The sequence below is a fragment of the Alosa sapidissima genome, chromosome 13 (assembly GCF_018492685.1).
Source record: "Alosa sapidissima isolate fAloSap1 chromosome 13, fAloSap1.pri, whole genome shotgun sequence".
Classification (NCBI taxonomy): domain Eukaryota; kingdom Metazoa; phylum Chordata; class Actinopteri; order Clupeiformes; family Clupeidae; genus Alosa; species Alosa sapidissima.
The window spans coordinates 21,699,659-21,715,054 of NC_055969.1; the positions used below are offsets into that span (position 1 = coordinate 21,699,659).

Sequence of the window (15,396 nt, forward strand, 5' to 3'; positions counted from 1 at the left end):
CCATTATTTCCTACATACTGGACCTTTAACAATCTTTGGCGGGGACATCCACACATAGACAGTAAAAGAAAGGGGTAAACCTGGAAGTACACTGCAAGTACACCACTCACTGATTGGCTTAGCCAGAGAATCTCTGTAGCCAATCAGTGGTGTAGGCCTACTTGCAGAAGGCGCAAGTAGAGGGCGTAGCTACCAGCTTCAGTGTTTTTAACTATTTTTTACAGTCTATGGTTTTTAATCAGTCAAAATAGTTTGTCTTTCAGGCCATGTGGTGGCGGTATTGCACCAGTTGATATTATTTTTTACAACTTCAGTTTTGAAGAAAGAGGAAGCTACCAAAACATTCCATCTTTTTCCAATTTGCTTTATATGGGAATCCACGCCATTTCGCTGTGTTTCTTCATTGGTTGATAAGAACATTTCGATTAGTATGGATTGTGTTTGAATCCGGATTAGAGATAATCACACATAAACAATAGATTTGGTGACTGTTTAGCCTACGATAGTAACGTTAACCAGCTGTCTGACTGACTGGGCTGCTGCCGCCGCTTGCTGCTGTGTCTGCTAACCAGCCTTCATTTCGTCACTTTATTGTTCGTTTTTTTCTGGTAAATACGCATTAAAGGTCTTCACATATTCAGTCACAAACATAACAAGTTACAACTTCGTCTTGAGATTCTAAACTGTACTTTGTTCGTGGCAAAGATAACTAGGCAATGGCTAAGGTTAGCAACATGATGTTAGCTAACCTCATCAAGCCTGGGAAGGCATTTACGTTATATTCTTATACGTTTTTTGTCTTGCTCTAGTTTAAAAGTGTATGTAATATAAGCGAGTTAATCCCAGTTCCAATGTCGTTGTTTCGAGCATAAGACTCAAATTTTAGATAAGTAGCACTATTACGTTTGCTAGCCTTTAACGTTAATTAGCGTGCTAATCAATGTAAACAGTCAACATCAACATGCAGTTAAGTACAATCTAGGTAGGCTACTGTGTAGAGATCATCATAGTCGAAGAGTTTTCTAAAGCCTAGCACAAGGAAACCGTATATGTATGTATGACCGATATGTTGATGCTGATAAATAGGTCGTTACGATGCGAATCACCGAGCCATATGTCAGATGTCTTCATTTATACTTTCTCTAACGTTACATCCTCAGCATGAGCGATGGGGTCTTTGGGCAGCAGATTTCAGAGTACATCTACACGACCGACTGAAGAGGTGTCGGAGGAGGTCTGTGAAAGGAAAGGGCATGGTTGTGAATGCAGAAAGAGAAAGCGGACCTCGCACTGTGAGTGTGACAGTGAACCAGAGGAAGATGACAGTCTTCTGGACACCCCTCGCAGGTATGCCAAATCACAGAAAAGACTATGCTTCATTTGCTGTCATAGTCCACGTCAAAGCCAGTTGACAACAAGCATAACTTATAGCGACTTTAACTTACATTGTTGTGCCTCCGGGTAATTCTTGGGTTTATTTTCTTTATGTGAAGGAAAAAGTTAAAGAGCACCTCAAAATACATTTACCAGACGCTCTTTTTGAATGGGGAGAACAGTGACATTCGTATATGTGCATTGGGTCAGGAGTGGAATCTGCATAAAGTATATTTGTGCCAGGTATGTGGCAGTTATCTCTTTCAGTGTAAAATACAGACAGCACACATTTGTATGGATCAACGGCATTGTGCCTGTTGAGAGTAGTTTGACACATGACCTCTCTCTCTCTCTCTCTCTCTCTCTCTCTCTCTCTCTCTCTCTCTCTCTCTCTCTCTGTCTCTGTCTTTAGTCTGGATATTTCTCCAGTATGTTTAGTGGATCTTGGAAGGAGTCAAACATGATGGTCATCGAGCTGGAGATTCCAGATCAGAACATTGACACTGAAGGTGAGCCTATGAATCAATTCATATATTTTCTATTGTCACTGTTGATTGATTTGGTGTCTCATACATAAAATGCAAAGCACATTGAATGACAATTGTGTATGACAATGTGGTATACAGTAATTAAATAGAACTTCTCAGTGTCTAATCCGACAGCACTTCTCAGTGTTAAATCCTACAGCACCTCTGTGATTTTTTTTTTCTTTTCCCTCTACCTTCTCTTATGTTTCTCTAGCCCTGCAGGTTGTGTTTGGTTCTCTCTACAGGGATGACGTCCTGATCAAGCCTAGCAGAGTGGTCAGCATTCTGGCAGCAGCGTGTATGCTGCAGCTGGTGAGGACCCAAGCAGCGCTAACCAGACTGATGGGTGGTGATGGTGGTTACTGCAGCGCTAACCAGACTGATGGGTGGTTATGGCAGCGCTAACCAGACTGATGGGTGGTGGTGGTGGTGGTTATGGCAGCGCTAACCAGACTGATGGGTGGTGGTGGTGGTGGTTATGGCAGCGCTAACCAGACTGATGGGTGGTGGTGGTTATAGCAGCGCTAACCAGACTGATGGGTGGTGGTGGTGGTTATGACAGTTAAAAGACAAAACAATGAAGTCAACTGGAAGGATCTTTAAAATGGCTGAGATTTAACAAAATTTGGTCAATATGGTGTAAATGGACTTTAAAAATGTTCTGTTTGCTATCCATGCTCTGGCTCCAAAAAGCACTTTCTGTCTTATTGCATAGACCAGTGTTTCTTAAACTTTTTCAGACGAAGGACCACTTAACCAATAAAAAAAGAAACGCACGGACCACCTAGCTAAAAAAAAAAAAAAGATTAGACCTACTTCAACGGTATATTAGCCTACACAATAGGCCTTCTCACTGAACCACCTTGCTTATTGTCTTTGCACTTTGCTTTATTGTGTCAGAGGATTCATATGATTTAAACTGGCATATCTTACATAGACAGTGTTGCAGAACTGTGGATTTACATACAAGTTGGTTTAATATTGCAAACCACTCATCTATATTATATTTTACCACGTCTGCTCGCGGATCACTTGGGATAGCTTGCGGACCACCAGTGGTCCCCGGACCACACTTTGAGAAACACTGGCATAGACAATATGGATGACCAATTTTGGCTTCATTTCATCAGAGCATGATGTTGAACTGTTCATGTTTTTGTTTTTTTAGCAGTCATTGGGTGATGTGGACTACTTAATGTTAAGCTCCTATCTACTCCGTGACTTGCTGCTTGGTGCTTTTTGGGCTCTGTGCATAAGGGTAGATCTGGGATGGTGCTTGTAGTTTTTCAGCAGGGTGTTAGGTCTAAGGTTCTTGCAAAGGTGCAAACTCTCCAACAAGCACCAACATCATCAGTTTGTGTTTGTTGGTGTTTATTGGATGGAGTTGTTTGAGTTTGACCTGTCCAAAAGTCATTCTTTTCGATTACTGTATGGGCAGTGTGGTTCTGTATTTTTTCCATTCTTAACACTGGGCAACTTTATAACGTTGGGGTTTGTTGGGTATTTGTCTGGGCAACTTTATTGTGTTAGGGTTTGTTTGGCATTTGTCTGGGCAACTTAAGAATGTTGGGGTTTGTTTTAGACCTTAGACTGACGTGATGCTCTTGCTCTGTCCCCGCCTGTCAGGACGGATTGATCCAGCAGTGTGGCGAGACAATGAAGGAGAATGTCAGTGCCAAGACGGTGTGTGGCTACTACGCGGCCGCCAGCATCTACGGCCTGGACTCCGTCATGAAGAAGTGAGTGAGAGAGGCCTCGAGATCCTTTTCCCCATACTGCCACACAGCAGTGTCCTGGTGTTTCCCAGTAAATAAGTAAACATATGATTGTTCACTGTTGTTTGTTTGTTCCAGATGCCTAGAGTGGCTCCTCAATAACTTTATGACCAATCAAAACGTGGACCTCATGAAAGAGCTGGGGTATGCCTTTTGTCTTTGAGTAGTTGTAGTGTGTGCATGCAGGTGTGTGAGAGAGAGAGAAAAAGAGTGATCAGTGTCCTGAGTGTGTGTGTGTGTCAAGTTCGGGGTGCATAACTGAAGCGCTCCTCTTACTGAGCATAAAAATAGTTTTTGAAGACCTGTCTACATCCTTCGAATGTGCACATCACTATCATGTATGGTGTAGCTAGTTCCAGCTATAGACCTCTGAAGTTTGCCTACAAAAAAAGGACCCAAAGCTGCCATCTTTGCCTTTACAAGGAGATGTGTTGGGTGTTGAAGTTAACTACCTATGGCAACTTAGTTGCATTGCAAGTTAGCTCTGAGGGAGCAAAAATCAAAGTTTGCTGTCTTAACATACCGAAGAGGCATAGTACCCACTCGAAGGCAGTGGACAAAAGTGTGTAGAGCAAAACGTCTGCATTTCAGACTTCTTCATCCCCGCGAGAGTTTAACAGGTGTGATCATTTAAAAGCCCCATGTTACATTCCTATAAGAAAAATCACAAGATACCGGATCTCCTTATTTGGGTAAAGATGGCAGTGTTTTTATAGGCAAACTTCAGAGGTCTATTGATTGTAAAGGAAATGAATTGTTGCAGCATACGCAGCGTGACCAGGGCGCTTCAGTTGCGCGTCCAGTGTAGCCCGGCTGTCAAACTCCTGTTTGCTTTCTACCTCTTTTGATACTGCCAACAAACTCCTGACCATCAAACTCCAATCAAACTCCTGGCCATAATATCCCCTTTAGAGAAGGATACTGATGCTAGTTATGTCAGTGTGTGATAAGTGTTTGCTGTGCTATGTGTGTAATGCTGTGTTGTGTGTGTGTGTGTGTGTGTGTGTGTGTGTGTGTTTGCTGTGCTGTGTGTGTTTGCTGTGCTATGTGTTTACTCTGATGTGATGTGAAGTGTGTGTTTGCTGTGGTGTGTGTATGCTCTGATGAGATGTGTGATGTGTGTGTTTGATGTGTGTTTGCAGGGTGGACGTGATGGAGCAGCTCATCCAGTCCTCCGACCTGTTTGTCATGCAGGTGGAAATGGACATCTACACCGCTCTCAAGAAGGTACTCCACCTGAACGCTCATAGAGCACAGCACAGAGACGGTCTGCTGAACGCAGGCTATAAAATAATGCAATATAATACATATGATATAATATATAACTGCTATTAAGAAGGTACTGCAGCAGGGAGCTAGTAAAGCACAACGCAGACTGGGTCTGCTAAACACGTGCTATAACATAAAGATGTAAAGGTACCACAGCCATATATGCTCATAAAGCCCACTGACTCAGCTGACTGACTGCTTCATTGTTTGTGGAAGTAGTTTCTACACATATTAATGTGTAAATCTGTTTTTTGTGTCCACTGTTCAACATACACACACACACACACACACACACACACACACACACTAGTGGATGTTCCTGCAACTCAACCCGTCCTGGGAAGGGCCCCTCAAGCAGTTGCTCCCTGATGCAGAGAACTGGCTTTGCAAACGCAGGACTGGTGAGGATTACATTACACATACACACACGCACAAGCATGTGCGCAGCCGTGCACACATATACAAACACTATCCACATACATACGGTACTGTACTCTACATACTGCACTAGTTTTTTATTATAACGAATATATGGATAGTACAAACATAATACATCTGTGCTCCTGTCACATCCATCAAGTGCAAATGACACAAAGACACACACACACACACACCATTAATGTATTGTCATAGTCATTCAAATTGGATTAAGCTAGAATATAAAATTTGTTCGAACATAGGGATATGTATATACATATATATCTACTATTTGTGTGCATTTGCATTATTTTTGCTATTCTGACCGTGTGTGTGTGTGTGTGTGTGTGTGTGTGTGTGTGTGTGTCTGACAGACCTAGGAGAGGAGGAGCCTTTCCTGAGCACTGAGGAGGGCTCGCCCTACGCTCCTGTCTTCCGTCATATTCGCCTGCAGTACATCATCAACGACCTGTCCTCTGCACGCATCCTGGAGAGGGACAACATCCTCCCGCCAGGTATGTAGGAAACGAGCACGCTGAGGTAGCGCAGAGATTGGAGGAGGAGGACCACAACAATGATGATGATGATGATGATGAAGAGGAGCGCTTGCAGGGTGGATAGAAAGAGATTTGTCAAAGAGTAGTTGATTCCAACCCTGATGTAGCTTAACCCTGGAAAATTCTAAAGAATATCTGGGTTCATTGAATTCAACATAGAACCTTGTTGCGGAACAGAATCTTATGTTAGAATGTTCAAAAACCCACACCTTTAAGGGTTAAATATGGCCCTAAAGTGGCCCTGATCTGGCTCAGTCATTTTCCATCCCATCTCTCTCCCACTGGCTTCTCGTCACTTTCAACACTCCTATCTTCATAAAGGCAAAAGATGATAAAAAAAAAAGAGTAGCAACACACTCATACTCTCACTTTACCTGTTTTTTTTTGTGTAATTATTATATTGATATATTGTATTAAAATTCTATATATTAATATTTCAACTACTAGTATTGGGGAGATATATTAGACTGGTATATTGGAGTGCAGTCAAAAGCTACTTTTGGTGTTGTTAATGTGATTCGGCCTATAATAGTCTCTTTTCTTTGCCCTCTAGACTGGCTCTCGGCCATGTACAAACAGCAGTGGTTCACCATGCTGAGGACGGAACATGACAATGACCACGGGTGAGGCCGCCCCCCCCAGCTGACACTGCTCACGCTCGGCTCATTCACACACACACACACACACACGCGCATACACATTCATAGCAAACACATTTATAGCAAACGCACACATGGTCATTTAAAAAGTAGACACACATACAAATATGTTCATATCAAACGTATAGGACATGGTAATTTAAAAAAGTAAACAAACACACATGTTCATGTCACTTAAAACATAAACAGACATGCATGTTCATATCAAATGTATAACACACATTTAAAACGTGAACACACATGCGTGGACTTTGTGAAAGTATAACAAAAGAAAGTATCTTTCTTTTCTTTTCTTTTCTCTGATTGTCTAACACTCTGTAAAGCACCATGAGACATGTGCAATGTTTTGGCGATCTATAAGTACAATTAAATTGAAATTGTATAACACACACATATACATTTAAAGAGTATGATGCATGCATCTTCTTCTAGAAAGAATAACATATGCAGGTTACTTTTAAAAGCATAAAGGGCGGTTCACACCAAGAACTATAACTGTAATGATAACGGCAAAAAAAATATATGAATGGAGACATCCACACTTAAACTATAACTTTAATGACACGAAGAACGATATTGTTTGGGATCATTTTGAGAAGGATAAAAACCTGACAGCCAATCAGAATCCATCAACTTTTAGCCATTACATTCATCAACACAAAGAGAGACTTTTTTATCGTTGGTCAGATGATTTTATTGTTATGGTTATAGTTATCGTTCCTGGTGTGAATGGCCCTATATGCATGTAAGTTCTAAAAGTAGAAAGCATTTGAGCAGAATAGCATATGCATGCATGTTCATTGTAAAGTTAGACTGACCATGCTCAGAAGCGCATATCTTGGATCTTGCATCTAGGTTTCAATTTTGGGGGGTGGGGGGTGGAACATGGTTATTAACTAGCTATTACAGTGGTGTATTAAACTCTCTCTCTCTCTGTCTGTCTGTCTGTCTGTCTGTACACTTCCCTCTCCTAGACCTCAGGAAGCGAATAAGGAGGAGTTTGAGCTGAACAGTATGCGATGTGGGAGGAAGCTGAGTAAAGATGGTGATGTAGGTCTTCACCTATTCTGTTTCTCACCTCAGAAAACATACCTTAGTAAAGATGGTGATGTAGGTCTTCACCTGTTCTGTTTGTCACCTCAGAAAACACACCTTAGTACAGATGGAGATGTAGGTCTTCACCTGTTCTGTTTCTCATCTCAGAAAACACACCTTAGTAAAGATGGTGATGTAGGTCTTCACCTGTTCTGTTTGTCACCTCAGAAAACACACCTTAGTACAGATGGAGATGTAGGTCTTCGCCTGTTCTGTTTCTCACCTCAGAAAACACACCTTAGTACAGATGGAGATGTAGGTCTTCACCTGTTCTGTTTCTCACCTGTTTCTACAGTATTGCTGGCGGTGGACGGGCTTCAACTTTGGCTTTGACCTGCTGGTGACCTACACCAACCGCTTCATCATGTTCAAGAGAAATACCCTGAGCCAACCATGCGGGGGCGCTGTTAGCCTACAACCACGAAGACACCTGGCGTACAGGTCTGTATGCGTCGTGGATCCATCCCTGACCCACACTCTTATGGTGATGTTAATTGCTTTTATCCTTCAGAATAACATTAGAATAACAAAAGCACAATAAACATTTCAATAACATTTAAAGTATCAATTTATAGTTAAGGAACCAGTTTCAAATGGATAGACTATTTTGAATGTCTCTTTCAAAGACACACAGTCACATAAATATTAATTTGGTCTGCTCCGGTGACTCGGGTGGTCATGTGATTTACATTTTTTCCCAGATCAACTTCATAGGTGTCCCGTTATACAGAATTAATAGCCACCCCACCAGACAATCAGAAAAGAGTACTTCATGTCTCTGGTAGATAACTACTGTGAAACGTCTCAGCCTGAGTTTTCCCTTCACCTGGGGGTAGAGGTCTGCACTCTCGTGGTAGACCCGCGTGACCCGCGGGTCCCGACGCAAAAGAGTGCAGCGCGGGACAACTTTTGAAAGCTCTTTGCTGGAGTGGGCGGGATGAGAGAGGTTCGTTCGCGGGTGCGGGGCAAACCGATGATTCACTGCACTCCCGCGAATTAAATAGGTGCGTAAAATTAAATATGGAAATGATTAAAGTAGTGTTCATAACTATACTTCAGCTGGATGTTCAGATGCGGGCGGGAGCGGGACTAAAAATGACACATTAATACGGGAGCGGGCAGGAGTGGGACAGAATATTGCGGGAGCGGGCGGGCGCGGGACTGATTTTTCAGACCTCTACCTGGGGGCCTCTCTTCAGCTGCCTAAAATGAGCTTCCTGTTGTTGTCCCATTCTGTAAGTGTGACCCATGGACATATAAAACAGTGAATGGTGTGACCCCTTTATGTGTTCAGGTTACGGCTGGCTTCCTTTGACAACAGTGGTAAACTGGTCTGCAGTCGGAGCACTGGCTACCAGCTACTCACCCTGGAGAAGGACCAGGTCAGCAAACTCACCCACACCTCTACTTTATCATCCGTCACAGGTTTCTGAGTAAAAAAAACTGGTAACACTTTACTTGACAGTATCGACATAAGAGTGACATGACACTGTCATGACACATGAACCCTAACCCTAATCCTAACCCTAACACCTTACTCTAACCCTAACCCTAACTTGTTATGACAGAAACCGAATGTCACTTAATAACGGAAGCGTTATGTCATAAACGTTTATGACACGTTCATGACAGTGTCATGTTGCTCTTATGTCGATACTGTCAAGTAAAGCGTAACCAAAAATGAATCTAATCTAACATCCCGGCTACACTGGGTCCGCAACTGAAGCGCTCTGTTTGCGTAGCTTAAAATTAGTTTTAGACTGGTCAAATTGTTTCGAACGTACGTGCCGCTATCACGTCTGGTATAGCCAGTTCCATTGATTTATAGTTGAAGCTGCTACGCGAACAGAATGCTTCAGTTACGAGCCCTGTGTAGCCTCCCGGTGTGGGTTTAGATAGATTCATTGTCTTCAATGAACCCTTAGTTTGTGTGTGAAAAGTTTGTGTGCATTGTGTGTGAAAGTTTGTGTGCATGCAAGTTACACTCAACGACCCTACCCCCATCTCTTCTCCTTCATCTCTCTCTCTCCCTCTCTCCTTCTCTCTCCTTCTCTCTCTCTCTCTCTCTCTCCCTCTCTCTCTCTCTCTCCCTCTCTCTCTTTCTCTCTCTCTCAGGAGTATGTGGTGATGAACCTGGACAGCCGTCTCCTGTTCTTCCCCCTGTACGTGTGCTGTAACTTCCTGTACACCTCGCCCCAGTCCGAGCGCCGCATGGAGGCCCCGGAGCCCGAGAGTAGCGCTCGGAGCGCCTCGTGACCGTCCGTCCACCCCCACCGTCCACCCCCATCGCTCCCATCATCACTCACACGCCTTATCAGCTCAGCGTTTTAAGTCTTGTTTTTTTATTTTGTTTTTCTTTGGCGGATTGCTCCTTTGAATGGGCATCAACTCTTTTTATTATCATTTGCTTGTTTTTTTTTTAAGAACTTTATTTTAAAAAACAAAAACAAATCCAATTGCCAATAACAAATCAACACACTTGCGTGTGCTTTGGGCAGCTACATGGATCTGGATTGCTTTTCTTCTAGAACATTCTCAGTGAGGCCAGCTTATATTTTTACACGCCTTTCTTTTTTTGTGTGTGTGTGTGTGTGTTGTCACTTGATGTGTCATTCCTATTTATGCTGGTATTGTTTTGTCTCTGTATGCGAGGTCAAGTGAGGTGAGTTGAGTGTTGTGCGTCGTGATGCTCTGTGCTGAGGAGTTTGTGTTCAACAGAGCTGTGTGCTGCCTCCTCTGCGATTGTGTGTGTGTGTGTGTGTGTGTGGGGGGGGGGTCAGTCCCCTCTGGTGCTCTTCTGACAGGTAAGCTGAAAGGCTGAAAGAAAAACTGCCGTCTCGGCTCACGTGAAACTCAAGGTGGGGGGGCTAGAACAAGCCATGTTTCAGTCTCTGGTCATCTGCTGAGGTATTTTATGCCCCCCTCTTCTGATGTAGCGGTATTCTACTGCCCTGATGTTACGAGGGCATATTTGGCTCCCTTCAGGTGTGTGTGTTTGTGTGTGTGTGTATGGGGGGGGGGGGGCATATTTGGCTCCCTTCAGGTGTGTGTGTTTGTGTGTGTGTTTGTGTGTGTGTGTATGGGGGGGGGCATATTTGGCCCTCCTCTGATGCAAATGGGGCATCTATGGGCCCTCTTTTGATGTACGGGGGTATTTTATACCCCTGTTTAGATGTGGCGGGGCATTCTACTGTCCTCCGATGCAAAAGGAGCATCTAGGGGCCCTCTTTTGATGTACCAGGGGTATTTCAGACCCCTACCTGGATGTTACAGGGCATTCTGCTGCCCTCCTTTCATGTAATGGGCATATTTATGCCCTCCATATGTTGTTATGGGGTAATTCACAGTTGTCCAGTGATGTTTTGTCTTACATTTGTGAACATTTCTACATCATGCAGACTGCTGACCCTTGACTGAAAAAGTTGAGTCGTGAAATTTCAAAGTTGAGTTGAGTCGTGACATTCGGACCAAAACGACACTGGGCAGAAGACATTGCCAAATGTCCATTAAATATACAACTAACCAGCTCTTGTGGTGTTTCTTTTCATTTCTGTTGTTTAGTTCTGAAGAATGGGATGTAATAATGTGATTTTATACCAGTGTGCTCTGTCATAAGTTGGCTGACTACTGAACCTCAGTTTACTGACAATTATTGTCTTTGGGAGCTACAACTTCCTTTCTTTTGTGAATGGTCATATTAAACACAACTGAACAAAATGTTAGTCATCCTAATCTGGACTACATCAGGCACATAATATGTGCAATATATACAGGTGCTGGTCATATAATTACAATATCATCAAAAAGTTGATTTAGGTCAGTAATTCCATTCAAAAAGAGAAACTTGTATATTATATTCATTCATTATACACAGACTGATATCTTTCAAATGTTTATTTCTTTTAATTTTGATGATTATAACTGACAACTAATGAAAATCCCAAATTCAGTATCTCAGAAAATTAGAATAATATTATTACTTAAGACCAATACAAAAAGTATTTTTAGAACTAAAAAGTATGAGCATGCCAACTGAGAAGTATGAACATGAAAAGTATGAGCATGTACAGCACTCAATACTTAGTTGGGGCTCCTTTTGCCTGAACTACTGCAGCAATGCGGCGTGGCATGGAGTCGATCAGTCTGTGGCACTGCTCGGGTGTTATGAGAGCCCAGGTTGCTCTGATAGTGGCCTTCAGCTCTTCTGCATTGTTGGGTCTGGTGTATCACATCTTCCTCTTCACAAAACCCCATAGATTTTATATGGGGTTAAGGTCAGGTGCGTTTGCTGGCCAATTAAGAACAGGGATACAATGGTCCTTAAACCAGGTACTGGTAGCTTTGGCACTGTGTGCAGGTGCCAAGTCCTGTTGGAAAATGAAATCTGCATCTCTATAAAGTTGGTCAGCAGCAGGAAGCATGAAGTGCTCTAACACTTCCTGGTAGACGGCTGTGTTGATTTTTTGGGCACTCATCGGGCATCCTATTCAGCAGAAATGCACGTACGCAAGGCTTCACGACACCAATCTTCGTGGTGCAAGGTGTCAATGGTCATCTTTTGGACAACTGTCAAGTCAACAGTCTTCCATGATTGTGTAGCCTACAGAACAGTGTGGCACCAGGTGTCTTCAATATTGAACCTTTTCACAATATTCTAATTTTCTGAGATACTGAATTTGGGGTTTTCATTAGTTGTCAGTTATAATCATCAACATTAAAAGAAAAACACTTGAAATATATCAGTTTCACTTTTTGAATGGAATTACTGAAATAAATCAACTTATTCATGATATTCTAATTATATGACCAGCACCTGTAATATTATCCAAGATAAAGTGAAAGAATGGATGCTTGAATAATATATGATACCAACAGACCTGTCCAAACACTGTCAACTTTAATTTAATTCTTTGATTTATTGTCTGTACAAAAACAAACAAGAGCACAAGGTCAAGAAGTCAAGTGCTTCACAGTTCACAAAACCCATCACAATCAGGAGGCAGATGTGTATGAAAGAGCACCAAACCAAACAGCCCCTCTCCACTTCCAAATATCTGCAACATTTGATCAAATACAAGGCATGCACACACAAACTGCTGACTGACATCCTATCCATCAGAGACAGAAATATAGCACAGAGTTGTCAAAACTGAATTTTTAGACGGACTTACATGACATTGAGGCAGGCGACTCAAACACTAGGCCTTATAACCTCAAGCCTGAGTGAGTGAGTAGGAAATAACTAAATTTTAGTGACCATGATGCTATAGCTGGCAAGCATCATGTGGTCTTAAGTCAGGGGTGATAAAAGAACATGGAACACCATACTCAGTATTTTCAGCAACAGTCAGTTGCTCTTCCTAGTCCAGTGATCTTTATCATGACGATTATCTAGTTTCAAGCTGATTTTGCAAAGAGCTAGTTTTGGCCATAAAACTAGCCTTGAACCTCCCCTTGGCTTTGGTCAGTCATGGTACCCAAACAATAACATCTCTTAACCCTCTTGCCGGTCCTATTTTGAATCTGATTAACCATATGAATCCCGTTCGGGATTTCTCGGCATCGTTTTGTCCCCCGTTGCTCTGATGGGGACCCCCCCAGATTGTCGCATCCCGGTCACTGTGACTGCGATATGGACTCGAGGTTCTCCTGAAGCTTGCGGGTCATGCTGGGCAGGAGGTTGATGTGGTCGTCCACGCAGCTGCCCACGCACTGCTCCATCAGGGCCCGCACGGCCGGTTCCTTCGCCCCCGTGTCGAAGAGGTCTCGCGCCTTATCGTTGCAGTGCATGGTGCAGCGGCTCAGTCTATCCTGAGAGTCGAGAGATTGGAAAGATGATGTTTATATCATATGTGATATCAGTTTCAATCAGTTTCAGTGAGCAAGGCTATCGCTAATAGTTACGAGCACGGTCAGATATGTCTTATTACATTATCACCACACACCCAACTGAGGTAGGTACTCTTCTCTAGCTACGCATGAGTATTCATGCTGTTGCTATACTGGCCTCATCTAGAGCAGTAGGGTAATGAAAGTGCATAACCAGACATAGGTGATGAAACTCACTCCAATGGCTAAATCAGTTCAATATTTCATAATAACATGCTACAACTCACCACATCTATTTGACCTAAACATGTGATGCAGATCATGATGTGATGCAGTAACAATCTCCTCTGTTGTGTGCATTACAACATTCTTTTACATTTCTCATTTTACCTCTTCAGCTTCACAATTTTGACTGTAAACTTAAAAGGATCGTGCTTGCAAATTGCCCAGACAAATGCAGAGCAACTCCAACCAATACTAACAGCTGAATCAGTGCGTGGTATAATCAGTCTGTTTTTGTTAGTGTTTGTCTGTCTTGTCCTTTACAGTCTAGGGCAGTGGCAGTGTGGAGCTGACAGCTGATTTTCTGAAAAAAATTTTTGCAACCAACTACAGCCAATTTTAGACTTTCGGGATCAGTTGTGCATCGTCTGAGCAGTGTGCAAGCACTATAAGAGAAAAGGTGTTGTTTACTTTACCTGGAATTTCTCCAGCTCCGCGGTCACTGTCCCTTGTGCATGGGCGAGGGGTGTGTGGCAGCGTTCGATGCACTGATGTACCTGCGCCATGCTGTCCGTAGAGCGGTCACAGCAGTCTGCGCTACACTGGAACATACGGCCCTGAATGACCAGACCAGACACAGAGAAAGAACAAAGCCAAGGGCGGTGATTAGATTGGCCAGCTTTCTCAATCCCCTCATCATGATGGAGCCAATTACAGTGTTAAGTGGGTTATGTGGGTTTTCTAGCATTTAGACGCGGTTTGTCTGTTAAAGCCATTGCATACTGCTTTGCTTCAGTCACAACTTGTGACAGTCACACTGTCACAAGTTGGGCTTTAACTAGATAGATAGATAGATAGATAGACAGATAGATACTGTATTGATCCCCATGGGTAAACTGTCCATATTTAGGTCAACAGCTATGTTTCAACAAACCATTCACTGGCCAACATTACTTGACGGCATCTGCCGTCCGACAAAACATCCAAATCCAAGTCCGACATTAGAAATGTCGGCAACTCACATGGTTAACAACTCATTAGGTTAAATGGCATGATGATATACTATTGCTACATAACACTATAGCTATACTATATACCAGTCTGTAATCAAACTTTAAGTAGCCTATTATGAGCAGTTTAAGCTACTTAATGAAGTTTCTTACATGTCAACACAAGTTTCCATAACTTTTAAGATATGCATTCCACTATGTATATGAGATCCGTACAGAGACTGTCAGGGACAGGTCCTGCTTGCTGCAAGTCTTTTACCTGCATTTTGCGTATGTGATCTCGCTCCAGGCTTTGAACCATATCTTCTACAGCCTTTGTCATTCGAGCTTGATGCGCCTCGGCCATATTCTGATATGATAGGACTATTATAGCTGCTCTTGATTACTGTTCTTACACATGAAACAGTCGAATCAATAAGGTCACCTCCTTGTAAGCATGTAACTCTCCATTCATGCTGCTTCCGCTTTTGACTTGGCTTCCGGTGTGTATTCCACTCCTTCCTACAGAAGTGTTGGCGCCATCTAGTGGCACTACGAGATAGAACACGTGCACATGCAAGAGTCGGGAACAGAGGCAAGAGACAGAGGGCATAGTACGTCTCACACTTTTGCCTAGCATGAATGAACAATACCATAAAAACACTATAAAATATTATATGAAT

At 42.8% G+C, this 15,396-nt stretch overlaps 2 protein-coding genes across 3 annotated transcripts; one reads left to right on the forward strand and one right to left on the reverse strand.

The window, feature by feature from the left end:
* Nucleotides 1-217: 217 nt before the first annotated feature.
* Nucleotides 218-11,200, forward strand: gmcl1 (germ cell-less, spermatogenesis associated). 2 transcript variants are annotated; one of them, XR_006021597.1, is made up of 16 exons: nt 218-608; nt 1,161-1,347; nt 1,494-1,617; nt 1,787-1,883; nt 2,116-2,213; nt 3,528-3,640; nt 3,755-3,820; nt 4,819-4,903; nt 5,256-5,346; nt 5,737-5,877; nt 6,473-6,542; nt 7,553-7,628; nt 7,969-8,114; nt 8,968-9,055; nt 9,789-10,658; nt 10,717-11,200. XR_006021597.1 is itself a non-coding variant. In XM_042059429.1 (15 exons), exons 2-15 carry the CDS (start codon nt 1,169-1,171, stop codon nt 9,927-9,929), a joined length of 1,515 nt encoding a protein of 504 aa, XP_041915363.1. In that variant the 5' UTR covers nt 218-608; nt 1,161-1,168; the 3' UTR covers nt 9,930-10,710. The 2 variants fall into 2 exon arrangements, 1 of the variants encoding a protein (XP_041915363.1); XM_042059429.1 differs by lacking the exon at nt 10,717-11,200 and having other exon boundaries at nt 9,789-10,710.
* Nucleotides 11,201-12,553: 1,353 nt separating this feature from the next.
* On the reverse strand, nt 12,554-15,197 carry fam136a (family with sequence similarity 136 member A). The gene is made up of 3 exons (XM_042059433.1): nt 14,994-15,197; nt 14,201-14,341; nt 12,554-13,484 (listed from the first exon to the last, which is right to left on the reverse strand). The coding sequence occupies exons 1-3, from the start codon at nt 15,078-15,080 to the stop codon at nt 13,290-13,292; spliced, it is 423 nt and encodes a 140-aa protein (XP_041915367.1). The 5' UTR covers nt 15,081-15,197; the 3' UTR covers nt 12,554-13,289.
* Between the last annotated feature and the right edge of the window lie 199 nt (nt 15,198-15,396).